Below are 24562 nucleotides of genomic sequence, written 5' to 3' on the forward strand. Positions count from 1 at the left end.
AAGGCTAGTCTGTTAAGCTAACAGACCAAACCTTTAAAAATATTTTAAAAATACTTAAAACAGCAAATGTGTATAGATTCCTTGACACACAAAAAATAGTAATGCTATGAGTTTGATTTTTGCATACATTTCTAGTTAATTTTAGATGCTTCTGCGGCTAACTCATGATCTCAGGCATTTTGAAGCCCCTTCCCATATTGGCCAGGTTCTACCTGGATCCAGTTGGACACTTTTCACCTGCATTTGTGGAGACTATTGCAATGCCTTCCGCTGCTGGGGTGCCATAGCTTTCCTAGTCACAGTGGTTCACAACCTCATATTTGAATTATCCCATTAGTATTTTTTCCATCTTCCTAGTGAAACCTACAACTCCCTCCCAAGGCTGCTTCTACATGACTTGGTTGAATTTTATTATTTCTTTAGCTCTCAAGATAATTGTCTTTGCATGTCAAATTATGATCTTTAATAGAATCTTGCTTTTTTTTCTTCATATTTTCTCATCCAAGAGAGTCAAAAACTTGTGGAAATTCTGATTAAATGTTGGATATCACTTATGGCTCTGTTTGATTGTATGCTCACAAATTGAAGGCTGTCCTAATGGGGAAAAGGTTATAAAAATGAGACACAAACTTATAGGAAGGTTGAAAGTAATAGTTTTCTAGACATTTTTATATATTCTTATTTGACTTTCAAATCTTCTTTTTTTATTTTAATTCTTCTTTACCTCCACTAGAATTTCCCCCTACAGTTACCCTTCTCGTAATAGCTAAAGCCTTCAGATCTCTCTCTCTTTCTTTAATCCTCACCTGAGGATTTCATTGATTTTTAGAGAGAAAGAGAAACATTGATGTGAGAGAAACATTGATCGGTTGCCTCTCATATGCACCCTGACCGAACCCGCAACTGAGGCATGTGCCCTGACCAGGTATCAAACCCACAACCCTTGGGTGTATGGGACAATGCTCTAACCAAGTCGCCCAACCAGGGCCTATAGCCAGGTTGTACTGTAACCTAGAAGCAAGTTAGGTTATCTGCCAAGAAACCAGTGGTTTAGCTAGCAAAGCGTCCCATGGGATGATCCAAAATGCTGACATTGCTTCATGCTTGCAGGAGACCTTTCCTGCGCCTGCTCTACCAGGTTTCACCTGAAATTGAACTTGATAATATAGTATCATGCATCCAGTATCCCCAGTTGCCACTACTGTGAAATATTTTGCTAACTCAAGGAGAATCAACATGTGACAAAAATGTGGCATGCCCTCACTTATAAATGGTGGGGGTTTTTTTACACTACAGTGAAAGTGTTGAGCTTTATTATCTATTCTTTTTGTTACTTTTGCCTTATTAAAAAATTCCTATTTTCAGATATTGAATACATTTTAAAATGGTTTGCCACCTTTGGCAACATTCATAATAATATATTTTGGGCGCTGAAGTCTATTTGAAAGAAATGATTATAAGAAGGTTTTAAGGAGCAATAGTGTTGTTGGAATAAACAAGCTGACTAATTTTAGAATCACATTAATTTGATATAGGAGGCTCCTTGCATTAGACCTGGTGTATTTGTTTTTTGAATTTCTGTTATGTGCCTAGATATTGCGCTAGGTACTACAAATACAAAAATGAACAAGACATACTATCTGCTCTTAATTGCACACAATCCAATTTTCTAGAGTTTATATTTTTTGACAAGTTGTTAATATATGTGGAATTTTTTTTACATCAGTCCTTTAGTTATGCCTTGAACAAGCCTGAAAAGCTCAATAACACTTAATATTTTTCCTTAAAGTAGGGTACAGAGCTTGCCAACTGACCTTGTTTTATCTGTTTGCTTTCAGTGAAGTAATGAAAATGAAGAAGAGGTATGAAGTGGGTTTGGATAAACTGGATTCTGCTGCATCTCAAGTAGCCACAATGCAATCTGAGTTGGAGGCTCTCCATCCTCAGTTAAAAGTTGCTAGCAAAGAGGTTGATGAAATGATGGAAATCATTGAAAGGGAATCTATAGAAGTTGCCAAAACGGAAAAAATAGTGAAAGCTGATGAGATAGTAGCAAATGATCAAGCTATGGCTGCTAAAGCCATCAAAGACGAGTGTGACGCTGACCTGGCGGGGGCGCTGCCCATCTTGGAGTCGGCGCTCTCTGCCCTCGATACTCTCACTGCCCAGGTAAGACGGCCCCGCGGGCTGGGAAGCGTGCCGTCGGCGCGAGGAAGTCCTTACCGCTGTGTGCTGCAGCCTGCTCTGTCTCTCCTACGTAGGCTCCACTATTAACAGTTAAAATAATTTTCAAATTGGCAAATGATTCCCTCACTCACCTGGGGAAAAAAAGAAATACACATGCATAACTAAGACAATTTTGTGAAAGAAGAAAGCTCCCAAATGTTACAACTTCCATGAAAGGACTGTTACCTCAAGAACTTTGCAGAACAACTACAATAATCAACAGAGGCATTAGACCCAAATATATATTTTGATTCCAAGGTGTGCCCTTTTCATAGTTAGACACTTTTACGATTGGGATACACCTTACAGTAGGTGTGATAAAGTACAGCTGTGCCTCAGTGTGGGGGGGGGGGGAGAACCTGCTTCCAGGACCCCCTTCGGATACCAAAATCTACAATGCTCAAGTTCCTTATGTAAAACGGAGTAGTATTTGCGTGTAACCTATGCAAATCCTCTAAATCTAATCATCTTTAGATTACTTACAACACCTAATACAAAGTAAATTTTATGTAAATAGTTAACACTGTTTTGTTTAGGAAATAATGAGAGTATGCGAATGCAGAGCCCATGGATATGGAGGGCTAACTATGTTGCGTCAATGTTTGTCAGTGGGTTGTTTTGTGTGTGTGATATGTCAAATAATATGGCTTACATTATATTTATAATAGCGTATCTTAGATTTGGTAAAATGTGAAATCAAATATTAAAAATTAAGATATGAGCCCTAGCCGGTTTGGCTCAGTGGTTAGGACATCGGCCCTCGGACTGAAGGGTCCCGGGTTCCATTCCAGTCAAGGGCACGTACCTCAGTTGAGGCTCAACCCGGCCCTGGTCGGGAGGCAACCAGTCCATGTGTCTCTCTCACATCGATGTTCTCTCTCTCTCTCTCCCTTGCACTCTCTCCGAAAAGCAATGGAAAAAATGTCCTCGGGTGAGGATTAAAAGAAAATTAAGATATGAAAGGGAAACATTTCAATTAAGAAAGATAAAGATGAATTTTTAAAAATAGTGTGGGAGAATCTAGGCTAAACTGTCGGGTGGGGTAGGGAGAGAGCGTTAGAGCCTTCCTTCCTTCTTTACTCCAAAATATATTTCAGACTGACCGGAATTTAACTATAAACAGTTATATTATTATAAAATAGTAGAAAATGTAAGTCATATTTGTAATCTCTAAACAGGCTAGAACCCAGTATTTCTTAAGTGTGAGAAAAATCAGAAAAAAAACAAAGCAATATTATTTGTAATACATAGGATCTGGATAATCTTGTATTTTTCATGATTAGGAAAGTTTTTTTAAAAGTTATAAATTTTAGTACCAAAAAATCCCACACATTTTGTTTGGTATATACACTACAGACAGAAGTTTAGAAACACTGGGGAAAAGTATTTGAATTATATGGCAAACAAAAGATTAATATGTCTCTATGTAAATCTCTTACAAATAAGAAAAAAAGTAGCTCTAAGATTAGATAGTAAACTGATATAAAGAAGTAATTCACCAAAGAGGAAATACAAATAGTCAATAAACATATGAAAATCTACCTTACCTCCCTTGTATTGAAAGAAACACAGATTAAGATGAGACTTATTTTGCCTATCAGAATGCCTACAGATGTTGCTAAGGGTGTATGTAGTAAAACAGGCACCCTTATGCTTTCTGGAGAGCAGTGTGTGAATATGTGTTAAAAGCTTTAAAAATAAAGGACACGTGTCTTTAATTCAGTATGGCAATTTTAAAGGTTAAAAAAAAAGAGGAAAAAGCATAGATAGGGTGTCAATTGTGGTTCATATCTATACATCGGAAGGTGGTCCAGCCATTAAAAATGGTGATGGGTAGACTAACATGGAATAGGTTTCCTAGCATGGAAGGATGTTCGCTATATATTGTTATTGAAATAGGTTTTAAAACAGCATGGATGTTATATATACTATGATTCCATTTGTTAAAATACAGCATATACATAGAAAAAGACATCAGAGAATGCAAACAAAAATGTTTACAATAGTTAATTATATATGATGGGATTATAAATCTTCATATTTATAATTTCTTTGTATTTTTCTAACATTTGCATCTTTTATAGTTCTTAAGAAGCAACAACACTCTTACTTTGTAACAGCCAAATCTCTCTTTTGTGTGTTTTTGAAGTAGACATTATGTCATAAGTAATCTTACATGAAGTATCTTCCATCATTATCTTTAGTTCTTAATGTTTTGGGGAGACAAACTTCTCAATGCTTCTTGACAATGCTTCTATCATAGTCACCATTTCTACCCAATGAACAATGAGATTTTGTAGCTTACAGCTTGGTTTGAAAATAGGAACCAATTACAAATGATGCATAAGCAAACTATTCCTTTTTAATAATTAACATGTTTTTTTCAAGGACATTACCGTGGTAAAGTCCATGAAGAGTCCGCCTGCTGGTGTCAAGCTTGTTATGGAAGCTATATGCATCCTGAAAGGCATCAAAGCTGACAAGATCCCTGACCCCACAGGCTCTGGGAAAAAAATAGAGGATTTCTGGGGTCCAGCTAAGAGACTTCTTGGTGACATTCGATTTCTACAGTCACTTCATGAATATGACAAAGACAACATCCCTCCAGCTTACATGAACATCATAAGAAAAAATTACATTCCAAATCCAGATTTTATTCCAGAAAAGATTAGAAATGCTTCCACAGCAGCCGAAGGTCTGTGCAAATGGGTCATAGCAATGGATTCGTATGATAAGTAAGTACCTACAAAAAGAAAATGAACTGGTATATTCTATTCCAAGCTTGGTCAGTCAGACAGTATGAAACTTAAAAGCTACACCAGTGAGAGAGTAACCTCAGAAAATCATGTCTAATTCTTGCTATGTGCTTACATATTTATTGGAGGCAAGATTATACCAATTAAATAGTATAATACAGTGGTACTTAAACTTTTTGGACTCAGGAGCCCTTTACGCTCTTAAAATTTATTGGAGACCTCAGAAAACTTTTGTTTATCTACCATATTAGAAATTAAAACTGAGAAATTTTTAAATGATATCTATGAATATATTTTAACATAGCAATGAAAACATTACATGTTAACACAACTTATTTTTTAAAAATTCACATTTTCAAGACAATTTATGAGAAGGGTGATGGTGTTTTATATTTTAGCAAATCTCTTTAATATGTGCTCTGATAGAAGATAGCTAGGCTCCTAAGTCTCCTTCTTCCATCTGTTGCAATATATTGTTTTGACTGAAGCATGTGAAGAAAATACAGCCTCACACAGATGTTTGGGTGGACGAGCGTCGGGGGACCTCATGGGCTCCCTGAAGGGGAGGAGCACACCTTGGGCCACAGATGGAAAACCACTGGTGTGGTCTCATATATTCTTTACGAGACCAGGAGCCTTTTCTGATGATTGTATGAGAACCATTTATAGCATATACACAGAGTAAAAATTATTGGTTATTTCTTCAAAAAGCAACTTTTACAGGATGTTTTTCAAATGCATACATGATACGAATCATTGTACATATATATTACATGCTCTATATGTTTGGGACCATGATATACTATGTTAATGATAAATTTTAATTTAATGTTTTATCATTTGTTTAGAAAGATAACATGACTGACTCCATTTCTTAGATAGAGAAAATAATTTAGATCCATTTTCCTACATAGTCCCTTTTATTACCAACATACGTACTTATAAGAAAATTGGGTTTTATTTAAGAGTATATTCTGAAATTTAAAAAAGAACTAAAATGACACATAAAATACCTCCCCTTCTCCTCATCAGAATTAAGCCTTAATGAATTAGGCTACTTTCCCCAAACACTATAATATTTTACATGAATATGCTGTTCTCCTGCAAAATCACTAAAATTCCACACAGGCAATAATCAAATATTATTTTGGTAAAAAAACAATTACTTATTTGAAAGCATTATGCATATTTGGTATTAACAGTCATTTCTTATGTACTGGGATCGGGTTTGATTCTTAGATGAAACAGAGAATATAGAAATCAGTATAGGTTGTATATAAAGACGGGCTTTGAGTTATAATAATGATATTAGAAAAGCAAATTCCGTGATAGTGCAGAGGAATATTAAGTGTATATTTCATTTTTCAATTTTACTCTTTGCAGAGTGGCAAAAATAGTAGCTCCTAAAAAGATAAAACTGGCTGCAGCTGAAGGGGAGCTTAAAATCGCCATGGACGGTCTTAGAAAAAAGCAGGCAGCCCTGCATGAAGTTCAGGACAAGCTGGCCAAGCTTCAGGAAAAGCTTGAACAAAATAAAGAAAAGAAGGCCGACTTGGAGAATCAGGTATGGGCCCGGCCAGGTGTGGCTCAGCGGTTGAGCATCGACCTAGGATCCAGACGATCGGGGTTCGATTCCCGGTCAGGGCACATGCCCGGGTTGTGGGCTAGATCCCCATGCAGGAGGCAGCCGATCAATGACTCTCTCATCATTGATGTTTCTATCTCTCTCTCTCTCTCCCTCTCCTTTCTTCTCTCTGAAATCAATAAAGATATATTTTACAAAAAAAAAAAAAAAGGAAAACCAGGTATGGGATGATATAGACAAATGTGGGCGAATTGTCAGTTATTGTAAATAAAAATGATGTTCATGCGAGCATATAACACAACAATCCTCCTTTCTTGCTGGTCAGGAGTTGGTGAACTGTGGCCCACAGGCCAAACTCATCATTGCCCATTTTTATGGTCCACAAGCTAGTACAGTAATGGTTTTGACATATTTTGATGATTACATATTAAATGGTTATATAAGTACCTACATAATATCCTCGATTTTACCTCTTGGGCCCAGAGCCTAAAATATTAACGTTCTGGCCCTTTCCCCACACCATAAGAAAAAAATGCCAATCATCTCTGCCTTGAATTATTAAAATATTGAGCCAGATAATTTAAATTATCCTTCGTAGTGTAGGTAAGGAAATGGGGAACCAAAACATTAATTGACTTAGGTTGTATAAGAGTGCATGGCAAAGCTGAGATTAGAAATCAATACACAGAACCACACTGTGTCTACTGAAATGTCTTTAAGACTACAAACATTGCTGTAACTTACATAGTGATCCTGTTTGCAAAAATTAACTGCTAAAGACTGATTACGCTCCAGAAAAAAAGTCAAAATACTTTTAATAGTCAAATTTTGTTGGGTGCTTATTATGTGCAAGGCACTGTTTGTGTTATCTCATGTATTACAGCCTTCTGAGAGAGGTAATCTTTTTGTACCTTTTTGTAGGAACTAAAGCACAGAGAAGTTGAGCAACTTGTCCATGGTCAACCCAGCTTCTAACCATTAAGGCTAAGATCTGAACACAGGCAATTTGACTCTAATAGCTATGCTCTTTGCCATGGTACCAGACTACTTCCTTCTACAGTATATGTGCACATATACTACTACATTTGTGCAAATATGGGACACTGTACTAATAGTTAGAAATGTGACCTATTATTGGGCATGATTTCCAAGTGATAAGTTTTAATGTACATAATATAATAGATAGTATGTTGTTCCTCACTCTAAATATGTTTCGACTCAACTGTATGTTTGAAATTTTTATTTTTCAAAGTAAAATGTTAAAAATTATGGTAATGTAAAATAGATATATTCACATGTGCATTAAAAATCTGCTTTTGGAGGAGAAATTTTAGCTAAAATATTTTTGCTTACTTGTTTCTTTATTATAGTCCAAGATTTGATTTAACATTTCAACATCATTGAGAGAATAATGATGAAGAAACTAGGAAGACAGAAACTGTTAGAAAAGGGAAAGTTAAAAGAAAAAGGTTTAAATTTAGGAAGTATCAAAAAATATTGCCAACTAGGTACCTTTTGCTTTTTTAAATCTATCTTTAGATAAAATGATACAGTATTTTATATCTTTTAATCTAAAAGCAATTATTTAATATAAATTTTAATAGCATTAGGAAAAAGTATAAGCCACATTCTTATTACAAAATAACCTAAAGGTCTCTATTTTTATCAGTTATTTACTTCCTCTTTTCATGTGAATTATTTAATTTTGAACTTTAAGATAAACTTTACTTGATATTATCTTCTTCCAAACATAATGATGCTAAATCACTTTAAAATAATTCAGGTATTCTACTGTAGTATTGCTATTGCATGGGTTGAGATGGTTTTTCCTCAAGTTTGCTACTTTCGCAATTACCTTTTTTATTTTTTAATCACATTGCTTAATTATGTATAATCAAATTTGGTTAATAATCTTTTGCACAAAGTAGGCTCTCAGCTATTGATTAATGCCCCAATTTAAGGTTAATTGCAAGTGTCTGAGTAGGTTGATACAGTTTAACAACTTGAAAATTGTGCTTTGTAAGTAAGCATAAATTATTAAAACTTTTAAACATTTAACCTTTAAAATTATTAAATCAGCCATTAGTTAAATGAGTGGAAAATGTTCAGAGAATATTAAAATGCATTTAGATTATTAAAATGGAGGGAAAACATATATATTTGCAAGAGAATGTCCTTTATTGCTTGCTTAACTTTTAGTGTCTCATAGTACAGGTCATTTCCTTAAATAGAACTATCTTTGCATTATATGATAAATACCATTATGAATTTCATAAATTGTATTAAAGTACATACTTTATTATGAAAAAAATTCTAAAACTTCCCAGTATTCATAATGAGATATCTCACATTTTTCTTTTAGAGAGTTAAAAAAATTCCAATCAGAAATTTGTAATTAAAAATAATTTATCTCTGAGGGTAAAATCTTGAAGAATTTTAAAATTCATTGTACTTGTGGATGTTGATAAAATTTTACTTTTATTTTTGAGGTTGACTTGTGCAGCAAAAAGCTGGAACGAGCCGAGCAGTTGATTGGAGGCCTTGGGGGTGAGAAAACACGATGGAGCCAAACAGCCCTGGAGCTGGGGCTGTTGTATATTAACTTGACAGGTGATATCCTCATTTCCTCGGGACTTGTTGCTTACCTAGGAGCCTTTACTTCGCACTATCGGCAGGTACGGGATAAGGGATATTATCAGTTGATTTCTAAGGTCTCTTCCTGACCCTCCCATGACAGCCAACATTAATCTTAGGGAGGTTTGTTTGTTTTGGTAAGTGTGAGAAGCAAAATGTGTTAAAGTGATTTCTAGTTGTGCATTTAAGTTATTCTCTGAATTAGCCAAAAGGCGCTCTATAAATACTCTCCTAAAATCTAATTGTTTTAGAAACAAAAAGATCTACTTTTAAAATGTAATGTGAAATGGTAGACCCTAATGATGAAATTTCAGTTCCTAAACAAGTAAAAAGGTATCAGTCTTTGTGTGTGTGTGTGTGTGTGTGTGTGTGTGTGTGTGTGTGTGTGTGTGATCAACTAGTCCCTATGAGTTTCAATAATAAACTTCAGAGACTGAAACTTCAGGGAAGGGAAAAGTGAGCTTGCCTAATATAATGTCGTATGTCAATCATATCTCAATTAAAAAAAAAGAGAGACAAAAATAGGAAAAGATAAATCTATACTGACATATATTAATACATTTTAAAAATGAGTACCTGACAAAATTTAGAATATTTACATAGCTTCAAAATATCTTCCCACAAAATGCTTATTAATTACAAAGGGAAAGGGGAAAAGAGTGACTTAGTGGAGAAGCTGTAATACAATATTTCATAAGTACTGTCTTAACTCAGTTCTGAATCATGATTAAAAACTCGGAATTCCCTGTTGTGGGCAGTTTGCTAAGGCCTTACCACAACCATGTCCCTTATCGGGCTCTAATACTCCAAGGTTACAGTAGGTACATACCCAACTCCCAGAGGCCCCCAGGTACCTGATACCCGTGGATGACCCCTTCTTAGCTGTGTCTCTGGAATTACTCTAAATACTCAGTCCCCAGAAGCCCATGAAGCCTCGCTCGTTGTACTATACTGCGTCCTGCAGTTCTGCCTTGTATCCAGGTGCACCCTCTTGAGTCCCAGCTGCTTCTCATTTGGAGCTGTGACAGAGTTCCGCCTTTCATCTGTCCCACTGTCTTTGTGTTGTGTCCCACTATCCAGAGAAACTTTAATCACACCTAAGATCATGTAATTATGAGATAGAAGCCTGGCAGACAACACTTTAATTAAATGATAAAAATCAACATCAGTAAGTGAACGATTTGAAATCATGTACTGCTGATGGAATGCAATGAGAAGAAAACAGCACCATTTCTGTAATATTCCTGCCAAAGGTGCATGACATGAATTGAATCTTGAGGGAACATCACATAGACACAATTAGGGCGCATTCTGCAAAATAGCTGGCTGATCCAGGTCATAAAAGCCATCAAGTCCCCTCACTGTCAGGGCCTTTCCTGTGCAAACCCAGGGGATGTTGGTCAAACCTACTGAGCAGGAAGCTGAGGGAGGTGGTAGTGCCCACCATGGCCTCTCAGCCGGCGCCACTTCACACAGCGCCGTCATCCACCCTGGGCTGCTACCAACAACACATAGATCCACTTTCTGTGTGCCTCTCCCTAACCTGTTTTCTCCCGGGTGATGTCTTTTACTATTTGTGAATTCTTTCATCTGTAACCTCAGATTGGCCCTTGATTTCTGACTCTTTGAGTGTGAACCTGGATTTGAAGTATCCTTTTGGTTCCTGAACATCACATGTGGGGTATCCCAAACTCCAATATATGTCCTGATCCTTGTTGGTGTCTAATAGCCCCGCCATGGTTCCTCCCCCAGGGCATGTGAGAGCCAGACACACGTTTTCTATGTCCCCTACCAATTCAAACTGGATTTACTTTTATATAATAATATTGTACTAAGTTTTCTGGCTATTTGTAATTTAAAGAAACTATGCAGAAAAACATGGTATTCTCCAACTATTTTATCAGGTGAAACTTTAGAATAATATTTGGCAATTATTTTTTCCATATACAAAATTATGGCTTTATAAGTAAGCGATCTATCTAACCTTTATATTAACATTGTATATAATTAATTTTTATTTGAATACATAGCAGACCTTCTAAATTATAATTTTATTTGAAAACAAAGTCTGATAAACACAAATCATGCTCCCCAATGGCTTTATTTATTTATTATTATTATTTTTAATTTTTGTTCAAAATATTACAGATGTACAAATCATTTTTTAGGTAGAATTTCAATAATGGTTTGTTGACTCAATGAGTGAAGTGTAAACAGAATTTGCAAAGTATCCATTTAAGAACCTCTAACATTATTATTTTTTAAAATCTTTCTGTATATGTCTTAAAGAACCAAATGAATGAGTGGACAAATTTGTGCAAAGGAAGGGGTATCCCCTGCTCCGATGATTATTCCCTTATGGGCATCCTGGGAGACCCAGTGACAATTCGAGCCTGGAATATTGCTGGATTACCTTCTGACTCATTTTCTATTGATAATGGAATCATCATAATGTAAGAAAAATATTTTTCTCACAAATTATCTCTATTAATCAGTAGATTTATTTGTGCAGCTTTTAAACAATTATAGCTAGTAAACCTTGATAGTATGAAAGAAAATTTTTGCTTAATTAGCTACGCTAAATATGAATAATCACTTCCTTCTCCTATTAATATTGGGATAGTTGAGTATTAGAGACCATGGTAAACAAACCAAAACACCCAGATTACTTGCTTAATTTTAAATCAATCTTTAGCAAATAGAGCGAAACTCCACCATAAGTAAATGAAGTCCAGAATTTTTATTCCCAGGGTTTTGTTTTTCCAGGTTAGTGAAGAGAACAGCAATGGGTTGGGGGTGGTGATGGTTTTGGGTGGTCCAAATTCTGTATTAGTCCCTGCTGGGTGTGGGACTAACTTAAATGATATGGATGCCCTTCTGGGTCATGAGCTGATTGGAGCTTTTACAACAGTCCCTGCTATTCCTAGAATCTCTCTGTTAGTAGGTAAATCCCATGGAGACTGGGCTGGGAGAATACTGGAGGCTCATCCAGCCTCACCTTTACCTCCCAGAAGCTAAGGCCTTCAGCCTGCCCCAGTGAGAACGCTCATCAACTGTGTCATTTCCAAATTCACATTACCATGGGCATTTTATCATTGGGCCAGCCTTCTTGGGGGTGTTAGCATGCTAGGAACAGTGCAGGTAAACCAGCAGTAGGAAATGTTCAGTTCTGTGTTCCACAACTATTTTGATTTGTTGCTAGTCACTACTGAGACAGTAATTGAGATGATAGGACTTAATTTAAAGTAAAAATGGTTGAGGCACGCGATTCTAAAAATAGAATTAACCACTACATGTGAAAACTAGTTATTCTTAAAATTTTTGTCTGTAGTATTTATGAAAATTATTCCACAAATTAAAACTCTGGTGAACACATTTCTTTACTTCTCAACAAATGATCTCGACTTACGAATTTATTTCGCATTCATTTACTGAGTTGTTCTACAGGGATTTGAGGTATGAGCAATTTGAATATAATATAAAACAAAACGAAATCTGATGAGACCACCTAAGGGAAGTTAAAAAAGTAGTTACTACTAGGTATTTGAGACAAACTAATCTTTATAGTTGGGCCCTGAGTCAAGTTTAAAGCTTTCTGGGTTTTGCCTGTGCCTGCTGCACAGTTTCCCTACTGGGCTTGTTCTCAGATCAAAGCTAGAAGATAACAAGAAAAAAAACCCACACAAGAAACTCATCGCCTTTTTAGTGGTTGTTCCTCAAATTTTAACTTTCTTCCCATTCACTTGTTATTTACTTTTTAGAATCTGCAAGTAGTTGCTTTTGTGTTTCACCCAGTTAATCAGTGGGAGAGAGGTGAGAATGTGCTTATCTCAGCTTGGTCAGCACCGGAAGTCCCTTCCTCTGCTTTGAGGTGATCCGTGCACCAGGATTCTCTTAGAAAATGTCAGTTTTTAGAGTGAGTTTACTTGTATGGTGTTTGTCAGATAATTTCACTAAATTATCATATTCAAACTTTATTTGATCTAGGAATACGCAATTTAGTTGGGGTGGTGCAGTTAAGGTATTATAGAATTACTGTAATAGAATATTCTCATTATGTGAAAGCACTGTACATGTAATAGGGGTGAACTGCAGAAGTTTAGAGGGAAAAAAGATCAAGACGGGCTTTGTGGACTGCTTAGCATTTAAAGTGACCTCGAAACATGAGTAGGAGTTAAACATGAAAGGGTGGGGAGGAAGTGCCTCTTGGACCAAAACCCCAGAATGAACACAAGTGCGATGGCTAGAAAACTGGAAGCAGCAGCAGGGTGAGTGAGCCGTTCAGCCTCTGTGGGAAGCTTGAGTGCTGTCTAGCACCCACAAGTCCTCCAGCCTTAAAAATATCTCTAAAGTGGGACAGGATGAGACTTTCATGTATTTTTTATGTTTTATTCCTTTCTGATTTCCCTCCTCGCACCCTTTAATTTCTTATGGATAGCATTCTCTTCTATTAGTTGACTGCATCCAAGATATGAAACTACTCTTTTGGTCTCATTTCTTTTTAAATATTATGGACTGAGTTGATCAACCCTCGAATTCCTTCTTCCCCCGCGAAACGATTCGTATGTTGAAGCCCTAAACCCCAATGCGCCGTAGAGATAGGGCCTTTAAGGAGGTAATTAGATTCAATGAAGTCATAAGGTAGAGCCCTAATCCAACAGGACTGGTGATCTTGTAAGGAGAGGAAGAGACGCTAGGGATGCATGCGTGGAGCGCTGTGCTGTCTGCAGGCCAAAGAGGGGGCTGCAGGAACCAGGCGTGCCACACCCTGATCTGTGAGAAATAATCGTACGCTGTTTAAGACAGACTGTGGCACTTCGTTATGGCAGCCAAGGCGACTACTACATTATGTAATGCTGATACTAGAGGATACGACTATCGTCTTTACCATATAAGCTACACGTTTTATATCAGGCTGTAACTTATATCCTAAAAAATATATGATTATTTTCACCTGGGGGGAGAACTTATCCCATGAAATTCTACAATGAAATTCTAAATTCGTGTTATAATGAAATTGATTTGAATGTATGATCTCGTTCCATCCCCGTTTTTTTCTTTATTTGCCCCAGTTTCCTTTTATTTTCTCCCCCTGCTCTCCTGATGTTCTGTGTGAATTGTCTGTGTTCACTTTTGAAGACTTTCCTCGGGAAAGTGTCCCCTATTATGTTTATTGAAACTTCTAAGAGGAAAAAACCCCCACAGTAATTTTAATGCCAATTACATTTTACACAAGGCAGAAAGTTATTTGGTTGGTACTATATGGTGATGGCAGGTACTAGTTAACCCTTTGTGACCCCGCAAGACCCTGGAAAGTAACCCAGTGTCTCCTAGTTCTCTGTTCTTATCCTAAGAGGGAGGGTGTGAGTGAGAATAAAGCCGTAAATAGGAGCCCTCCCATAATGCAAAACCCTGGCTTTCAGGGAATATGTTTCTGTCCATAAGAAGCTCACAATCACTGGGTAAATATGTAATAAACTACATATGTGACATTAAATATACAAGTTTTTGAAACAAATACTGAGTCAACAGTTGTGTAAACACTTAAGATGTCTGTGGCTATTATGAAGGTTAAATGATATAAAATCACACTTTTTACTTTCTGTTTCACCTTTTCTTTAAGGGTCTAGAGTTCAAAGAGAAATATGATGTCTCAATTCTTTCTCTTTCTTTTGACAGCAGAGAGAAGCTCAGGGTTGAAGTGGTTTGCCCAAGGTCACATGAGTAATTAATGGCAGGGCCTAGTAAAGAACTCAAGGTTCCTGATTTCCATTACTGTTAACCATTGTCATTGTGACTTAATTAGCAAAAGCAGCAAATATTTTCAAAATGTAATTTAACATTTAGAGAACTGTAATTTTCCAAAAGAAGTAAAAAGACTTGTGTTATGTTTGCCAGATGGCTTTTATAGTTGCCCTTCTAGTAGCCTGCTCAGTTTAAATGTCTCCACTTCAAGAGCACAGTTTCTTAGAGTAAGTTAAAAAGTAAAACAGTCCTATAAAGCATAAGCTGTGGGAAAGTGATGTGCATGTGATTAAATGGCATAGAGACAGATCATAGACTGACCAGCATCGTCTTTCTTCTCTCTTTCAGGAACTCAAGAAGGTGGCCTCTGATGATAGATCCTCAAGGTCAGGCTAATAAATGGATCAAGAACATGGAAAAAACGAATAGTCTTCAGCTAATTAAATTAAGTGATCCTGACTATGTCAGGACTCTGGAAAACTGCATCCAGTTTGGCACTCCTGGTACGTGGTTGAATAGCAGGCATACATTACGGGAATGCCGGGAGAGGGCTCAATTTCCCAAAATGATGTAGGTTGTTTCCTTTTAAAAATTATTTGTGTCAGACTCATCTTAAGTAATGACTTTGTTAATGTCTTTCATTCTTTATTGATAATTAACCAAGTGAGAGCTTTAGAGATTATAGTTCCAAAAGTTTAGGAGATTTTCTTTGTCTCAAGATTCATTTGTGATGCATCCTCTAATTGAGCTGTTTTAATTTTTGTCTGTTCTTTGTCATTCTTTAGTTCTCATTATAACTCCACATCTGCAATTGAAAGGGCACTTGGTATGCCCAAAGTATTTTAACACATTAGTCCAATTATCTATCTATTCTTCTCTCATCGTATCCTACAGAAATAGCAGAGGAGTGAGTACAGATTTCACATGGCCAGCTATTATCTGCCATTGATGATGGAGAGATTAGAGGAAACATAGTCAGGCGTTTTCAATAAAGTTCTATGCACATGTCACACTTGTCAAAACAAAAACCAAAATATTTATGACTGGAGTAAATTGGGGTTGTTAGTCACATTTTAAATTCATGTTACCTATCAAATTTGACTATTTACTTGATCAAATAAATGGAAAAATTATGAAACTACAACATATTTAGCCTCAAGACAAATTTAGCAAATCACAGGTACTATTAGAGCTAGTACTGCATAGGAAAATAATTACAAATATTCTAGGTGGTCTCACAGGCATTTTATTTTTGTATATTAATAATGAGTTAGTATTTAAAATATTAATTACAATTTTAGGTTCTGTTAGGGTAAGCATGAAATGAAAAAAATCTAAGTCTACCAATGAAATCTGTGTGACACACACACACACACACACACAATTCCATCCACCCAACTGGTGTTCTTAGAGTATAGTATAGTGATATGGGAGTTACAAAAAAGGACAATATGATCTCTACTATCAAATGCCTTGCTTTTTTAAAATAGCTAGGATAGATAATATATGTAGCTAACTATAATAAAAATAGAAAGTGGACATATATCACTAACCTTTATTAGAACTACTGTGCTGTTATGGGTAAGCACTCTGGCTCTGGAATTAGAGTAGCTGCCCCTATTACTCAGTGCTTCATTCAGTGACTTTGCTGAGACTTAGTTTCCCCATCTGTACTTTGGCCATTCAGTGTCAGGAAGAAACGAGTTACTGTACTTTGAGTACTTAGAGCAGTGTCCGACAAGCTCCACTTATGTTGTTTCTTTGGTTAGAGATTTACTATGTGATTTATGTGAATCATCTTTTAATTATATTAGTATATTAATTATATTAGTATAATAAGAAAGACACAGATGATGAACTATGACAATTCAGAAGAATTAGAGATTTCTTGAAGAAATTGGCACCTTAAACACTTTAAGTGATTAAAATTACCTAATTTAAATATTCAAATAATTTCCTTGACACAGGTTAAAAAAAACCAGTTTAATGATAATTGAGCATCTACCACATGCTGTGACATTCTGGAGATTTCTATGATCTCAGCCATATAGATGATAATATTGAATTATTTTAGAGAGAAAAGGGCCATAGAGACAACGTGTCTAGTGTTTTTCAAACAATGGGTCATAACTGTGAGAGATAAAATCAAGTTAGTGGGTCTTGACCAGCATTTTTAAATGAAATGTAATAGAAAATAATAGAACATATTAAGCTGCATAGCATGGAGTAAAGATAAGCATTATTTCATGAAATTTTAAAAGTTTTAGACACATGTGTGTGTACTAGATTAAGATTTAAAATGCATTTCTTACTTGGAGTTGTGGCCATAAAAAAACTGAAATCCAATACTAATTCCAACCACTTCACTTATTAACAAGGTAAGTGAAGTGCTAGAGAATGTTAGTTACATGGCTTAGCCAAGATTGTATCCCTAAATAAGGGAGTGCTGAATTGGTCCCCAAGTCTTCTGCCTTCGTCCAGTGCTTACTGTGTCATTTACAGTTGCTTTAACCTAGTTTTAGGAATGAAATGCTCTAAAAATAGGTAATGATTATTTACAATGCCTTCTAACATTAGTCATGAGAAAGAGGTGAAAAGTTTTAAATCTATTCTAGAAAGAGAAACAGATGGCATCTTTTAAAACTTTTTATATTTAGCCTTCAAGTAAGAGAACCAATTACTGTTACAGTTTTAAAATACAAGCGGTCGAAGACTCCTCCATTTAACAGGTTGTCTTTAGATATCGGTCTGTTCCAGGACAGTGGCTGTTGACCTGTCGTCCCTCGCAGGCAGCCTGGGTGGAGAGGGAAGAGGTTTTCTTTCACCTTCGTCACCCACGCGCCCCTGCTTCAACCAGCGCAGGCCTCCCCTGTGTTTGTTTATATTGAGTTTTAAGATAAGATCATCTTTGATTAAAAAATATTCTGCTGCTTAAAGAAAAATAAGTATGAAAGCCAAGATTCTAGAAAATAAAGGTACATCCATATTAGCTACACCAATGAATAAGGTATGCACAGAATATTAATCATATAAATATTGCTGATAAATCAGTTTTTTTACTTTAATAAAGCTAGAAAAATAAAATAAGAAAAGTTTTAAAAGTTTTAAAAAGAAACCAACTTGTGTAGATCTTTTAATGGCTTTCCATTAACTCTATGAAAAATATTTTCATTAAGAGCAAAATCTGTCAGATCTGATCTGAAACTTTCTTACTTTTATCTCCAAGCACTTCGCTTCTTTCCCCCTTGCATAGAACATACCAGGGATGCAAAACTACTGGTTTACTGTTTCTTTCATCTGCTCATTTGTGTCTTCATTCGCTCACCTGACAAATATTTATTTTGCAGTTACCACGTGCCGCTGAATACACAGCATGAACAGGAAAGACTTGGCCTTTGGTTTCTTGGGGTTTATTGGTTTCCAAGAGGGAGCCAGGCTGCAGCGGGTGAGGGTTAGAGGGCGAGAGGTCAGGGCACCGAGGGCAGGCAGCCTGCGAGCGTGTGCTGCAATTGCCCATGGCCGAGCTTTCTGCCGCGCTCTTCCAGCCATGTGGTGAATTCCTTCAAATTTCGTCCTTTAAGACACAGCTCAAGCATCTCTTTTTCTGTGACATGTCTCTTGGCCTTGCCAATGAAGTGCCAACCCTGAAACTTCTATAGAATTTTGCTGTTGGCCTTACACAGAACTGTTTGTCTCTCACCTCCAGGCTCTTCGAGGGTACTTAGTAGGTACTCAGTAATTGCTTGTTGAATCTACTTTGAATACAATATGCTCCATAGTTGAACATAATATGCAGATATTTTTTCTATTAATTTGAAGTCGCACATAGGATAACATAGGTAATTCATAATAAAAATAATATTAGCTAATGTCCAAAGTGCAAAAGAAATATGAAAAGAATACTTGGTTCTCTTTATATTTCTGTTGCTAAAGCTGGCTGTTTTGGGTGAAAAATAATTTAAATATTAGGTTTTATGCAATTAGGCAAAACTTAAATGTTATAATATTTCATAAACATAATTTCAGTTTATAACTAACAAATTAATAGATTACAAGTATGTTTATTAGTTATTAATAATATGGGGAACTATTTATGCTATCATGTCAAATAAAATAATTAAGATACAAAATGAGATATAATGTTTAGTATCAGTGGTGTATAGTTTTGTACCATTTTTCTATCAACGTATATATATATGGCATGAGTCAACTGTAACACATTTAAGAGAGAGGGAGAAAAGTTAAAATCTCACTAGAGGGAGTTTTCCAATTTCTTCTGTTAAAAGATAAAGTGAGGCATATTAAAATTTTTAAGTTCATTTGAGCAAAATTCTGTTAGAACCAGGCAGCACCAAACCCGAAGTGCTTAGGAGCACTACACCAACAGGAGCAAGGGGAGAGGCTAGATTACATAAAGTGTGGGAGCAAACAAGGAAACCATTTGATTGTCTATAGCGTAAAGCCCAGTCAGTTGTTTGTGATTGATTGTCCCTAGTGTTTTGATGTTGCAGCCTTGAGGCAATCACAGGCTTAGGTTTTGGCTTGCTTGTGTAAGCAGCCATGGCATTAGAGCCACCTCAAGTTTAATGGCCTCCTCCTCTAATTAATTTAACATTTCTTTATTCTTTCCCTTATTTTCTATAATAACCATGAGCTACTTTTATAATTAAAAAGATATTCATCACTGAAATGACTACTACTGGAAATGCTATTCTCTGGTGTCTCAGATGGACACACCTAACTGCCATCATAGGTAGGCACAGAGTGAATCCCAGGCCAGGAGAGGAGCCCCAAGTAGAACCATGGCTAAGCAGCATGCAAAGGGGCAGGATGACCAGAGACCCGCCAGTTAGTCCCGGCTCTCAGAAATCCAGGTTTTTTTATGGGACCAATTTCTTATAGTTAAAAGACAAAAACATAGGGAACTAGGAACAGCAGCAATCTGGAAGGCTAAACAAATCTGGAGCGTTGCATGTTTACAGTTAATATTTAAGATAACATGGAATCTTTTTCTGATTTTACTTCAGTGTTGCTAGAAAATGTTGGAGAGGAACTAGATCCCATCCTGGAGCCGCTTCTACTAAAACAGACCTTTAAGCAGGGAGGGAGCACATGTATCCGACTTGGGGACTCGACCATTGAATATGCACCAGACTTCCGCTTCTATATTACCACCAAGCTAAGAAATCCTCACTATCTCCCTGAAACTTCAGTAAAGGCCAGTATCTAAAGGGAATATTTCTTCACCGATTTTTACAATTAATGACTGTATTTTCCTCCTCAGCCATAAGAACCACAGGTCTTCCTAAGAAAAATAGATTGTGTCCTTGTTTGGCATTTCCTGAAATTACTATAATAATTTCCAAATGTCGTTTCTGTATGTGCGTGTACTAATAAAGCAGCCTTCAGTATACAGTTAAAAAAAAGGCCCCAGGAATCTAATTTCTACGATTGATGTTGTTCTTAGATTTTCATTGTTAAAAATAGGTGACACATATTCACATTCTTTCTTTGCAAAAAAAGGATAATATGCTAATTCTTGGAACTGGAATTCAGGAGCAGAACTTCATTCTTTCTCAGAATAAGGTTGCCGCTGTCTGATTTTATGTAATTACTTAAAAGAATTGTCGGTGGTTTTTTGATCACTGGTTCTTTTAAAATACTAAAAATTGCTTTAGGAGTAAAGTTAGTTTAAAGTTTTAGTCAATGACTAAAATGACTTGAGACATTGATCTGCAGCTGAGCTCCTGGAGGCTATTCCATTTTTATTCCCAATTCTTAGCCCTGGTTGGCACTTGATAAATGTTTGTGGAATGAGCAAATGCAGGAGGGAGAGAGGGAGTGTGAGAGAGATAGCTTTCATTTATAGACGCGAGCAGGAGAGGACATTAAGAAATACTGATTCAGATTTTGAAAGTTACATATAGAGACAAGATTTATCCGGGGAGTTCAAACACTGTCCTTTATTGGAAATATTGAAATTCATGTAGACATCTCTCTGCAGAGGCAGAGGAAGCACTGAGATGACATAATTCATTCCCTCTAAGATGAATAAACATAGCCCTTGCTTTTAAGAGGTTTACATTGTAAATAACATGTACATAAAGTGACCATATTTATGACTAGAAAGACATAGAGGAGCTCAGAGTTGGGGATACACATTACACTGGACATTCGGGGAAGTCACGAAGACTGGGGGAAGGGGGAATGACCCTTGAACTTAGTTTTAAGATTTTTTAAAAATTGATTTTTAGAGAGACAGGAAGGGAGAGAGAGAGAGAGGACCATCCATATGAAAGAGGAACATTGGTCCACTGCCTCCTGCATGCCCCCTACTGGGGATCTAGCCAACCACCCGGGCAACCTTTTGGTGTACGGGACGACCCTCAACCAACTGAGCCACACCAGCCAGCGCTGAACTTACGTACTTTTAAAAACACAATGTTAACATGTGGAAATTCTTGGCCACTGTTTTTTGAGTTTTTTGTGTTTTTTTAAATTTTTCTATTGTTGAAAGTATTACAGATGTCCCCTTTTTTCCCCATTCACCCCTTCCACCCCGCACCCACTCCCCGCCCCTGGCCTTCACCACACTATTGTCTGTGTCCATGGGTTATGCATATGTGCATATAAATTCTTTGTTTAATCTCTCCCCACCCACTCACCCCCACCTTCCCTCAGAGGTTTGTCAGTCCGATCCATGCTTCTATGTCACTGAATCTGTTTTGTTCATCAGTTTATTTTGTTCTTTAGATTACACATATAAGTGAGATCATGTGATGTTTGTCTTTCTCTGCCTGGCTTATTTCGCTTAGCATAATATTCTCCAGGTCCATCCATACTGTCCCAAAGGGTAAGAGATCCTTCTTCTTTACAGCTGCGTAGTATTCCATGGTGTAAATGTCCCACAGCTTTTTATCCACTCATCTACTGATGGGCACTTGGGCTGTTTCCAGATCTTAGCTATTGTAAATTGCGTGGCTATGAACATCAGGGTGCATATATTCTTTCTGATTGGTGTTTTGGGATTCTTAGTATATATTCCTAGAAGTGAGATCACTGAGTCAAATGGCAGCTCCATTTTTAATTTTTTAGGAACCTCCATACTGTTTTCCATAGTGGCTGCACCAGTCTGCATTCCCACCAGCAGTGTACCAGGGCTCCCCTTTCTCCACACCCTCGCCAGCACATGTCATTTGTTGATTTGTTGATGGAGCCATTCTGACAGGTGTGAAGTGATACCTCATTGTGGTTTTCATTTGCATCTCTCTGATTAGTGATGTTGAACATTTTTTTCACATGTCTCTTGGCCATCTGTATGTCCTCTTTGGAGAAGTGTCTATTCAGGTCCTTTGCCCATTTTTAAATTGGATTGTTTGTCTTCCTTTGAGTTGTATGTGTTCTTTGTACACTTTGTAAATTAGCCCCTTATCAGATGCATCCTTGGCAAATATGTTGTTATTGGTACAACAACTGACATATAGATCAGTGGAACAGAACAGAGACCCCAAAAATAGACCCACGCCATTATGGTCAGTTAATATTTGACAAAGAGGCGAGAACATACACAATGGAATAAACAGTCTCTTCAATAAATGGTGTTGGGAAAATTGGACAGGTACATGCAAAAAAATGAAACTAGATCACCAACTTACTCCATGCGCAAGAATAAATTCAAAATGGATAAAAGACTTAAATATAAGTCGTGGAACCATAAAAATCTTGGAAGAAAACATAGGCATTAAAGTCACAGACATCTCACATAGAGGAATTTTCACTGATACATCTCCTAGGGCAAGAGAAACAAAAGAAAAAATAAACAAGTGGGACTACATCAAACTGAAAAAGCTTCTGCACAGCAAAAGAAATCAGCCTCAAAATACAAAGGAACCCCACAGTATGGGAGAACATATATTTATTGGCCACCATTTTTAATTAATTAAAATAAATACGTTACCTAAGCACCTGAAAATTGTGTATTATTAATTTACCTATTAGGAGAAGCAGTCTCTAGTAGTAGTTAAGAGCATGGTTTTTGTAGCTACCCTACCTTGGTTCAAATCCCAGCTCTGTCACTTGCCAGTTGTGTGACTTTGGCCATGTTATTTAACCTCTCTTTGTGCCTCAATTCCCTTGTCTATAAAATGGGAATAATACATGCCTATCTCATAGAGTGATGTGAAGACTAAATTAATCTATGTAAAACCCTTAGAATAAGGCCCAGCACATAATATTATCTGAGTATTAATTATTAGCATTATTAACTTTTAAATATAAGTAAGAAAGAGTGAAACAGAAAAGAAAATGATAAAATCCCAAAGCTGTGGTACAAAAAAATGTTTTTAAATAAATGACAAGATGTCACCCCAATAAATTTGAATAAATAAATGATGTAGAAAACCTTTTTTCACTTTTCAGTAAAATCTCTGAAGATATCACAAATAGCATAAACAAGTTTTAGCTCACTAATAACTAATTGTAATAGAAGTCATAAACCCCTGTGGGGAGGAAACTGATCTATGATTCACTATTGAAATCCTTAAGTTCCCTAGAGTGTCTGATTGCTTCATTATTTTTAATTGCTAGGATTGATTAAACAGGGATTAGAAAACATAGTGAAGCAGTTACTTGCTTTCATTTACAAATTAAAATACTTCCTCTTGGTCCTATTTTTAGGATCTTTTATGTACCTTTTGCTTTCAAAAGTACCCAAGGGATGATAGCATGCTGCTATAATCCTTTTGAATCTAAATGAAGCTCTATTTGTATAATGTCATTGTATTGTACTGTATTGTATTGTATTGTATTGGGGTGTTTATTTTTTCATCACCGTTTGTCCCCATACCTCCTCCGCCTTGCCCATCCCCTTCCCCGACAATCACCACACTGTTGCGTGTGTCCATAAGTGTTTATTTGTGAGCAAAAGGTTAGATTGGCAAAATCTTGATCTCGAACAATCTAACATTAGTGGAATATGAATGAATACCTCCTTGTGTCTGAATACCATGAGGTAAAAGTTGTAAAACATGCATTTCACTAAACGTTGGGACTGTGGTTCAGGGGTTAAATCAAAGGTGACCTGTGCCCTTGGTTTCTCCTACCAACAGGGAGGATCTCTAGGCCTTTCATTGTAATTTTGTCATGAATGAGTGCCAAGCAGCAGAGAACAACATTTCATGAGTGTTTGAATTGCTCGATTGTAAGAATTGCTTATTGTCCCATCTAAGTTTATGATTATGCCCACGTAACCTCTATACTTAGCGGCACCCAAGCCCATCATGGGCAAGTGAGGGGGCAAAGTTGAGAAGATTAACCTAGTGGACACCGCCGGGGTCTGGGTGGAGGAGGGAGGCACCTTCCTAGGGGTGCTGCCAGAAGTTATTTACAATTCCTGATGACAGGTAGGAAACTTTCTCATAGAAACAAAATTGCTATGTTCCTGCAGAAGAAATGTTCTCTTACTAGGAAAGGTGGGGCCGCGCAGGGTCTCCCACTCAGCAGCCGGAGCTGAAGCACATGCAGGCATTTCATAGTTGGTGTGTATGGGATTCCACAGTCCGTCAGCATCGCTAAAACGAAAGGCACATGGAAGGGAGGAATGGGAGAGGGTGCCCGG

At 36.7% G+C, this 24562-nt stretch overlaps 1 protein-coding gene across 1 annotated transcript in view; it reads left to right on the forward strand.

Moving 5' to 3' along the window:
• The window catches only part of DNAH7 (dynein axonemal heavy chain 7), a 184497-nt gene that overhangs the window by 109364 nt on the left and 50571 nt on the right, over positions 1-24562 (forward strand). Inside the window, exons 44-50 of the mRNA XM_087819982.1 lie at positions 1839-2169; positions 4615-4961; positions 6366-6546; positions 9057-9242; positions 11491-11654; positions 15295-15449; positions 19974-20164. Coding sequence (XP_087676108.1) covers positions 1839-2169; positions 4615-4961; positions 6366-6546; positions 9057-9242; positions 11491-11654; positions 15295-15449; positions 19974-20164 — 1555 coding nt within the window. The remainder of the gene's footprint in view (positions 1-1838; positions 2170-4614; positions 4962-6365; positions 6547-9056; positions 9243-11490; positions 11655-15294; positions 15450-19973; positions 20165-24562) is intronic.

The sequence above is a fragment of the Miniopterus natalensis genome, chromosome 8 (assembly GCF_054644295.1).
Source record: "Miniopterus natalensis isolate mMinNat1 chromosome 8, mMinNat1.hap1, whole genome shotgun sequence".
Classification (NCBI taxonomy): domain Eukaryota; kingdom Metazoa; phylum Chordata; class Mammalia; order Chiroptera; family Miniopteridae; genus Miniopterus; species Miniopterus natalensis.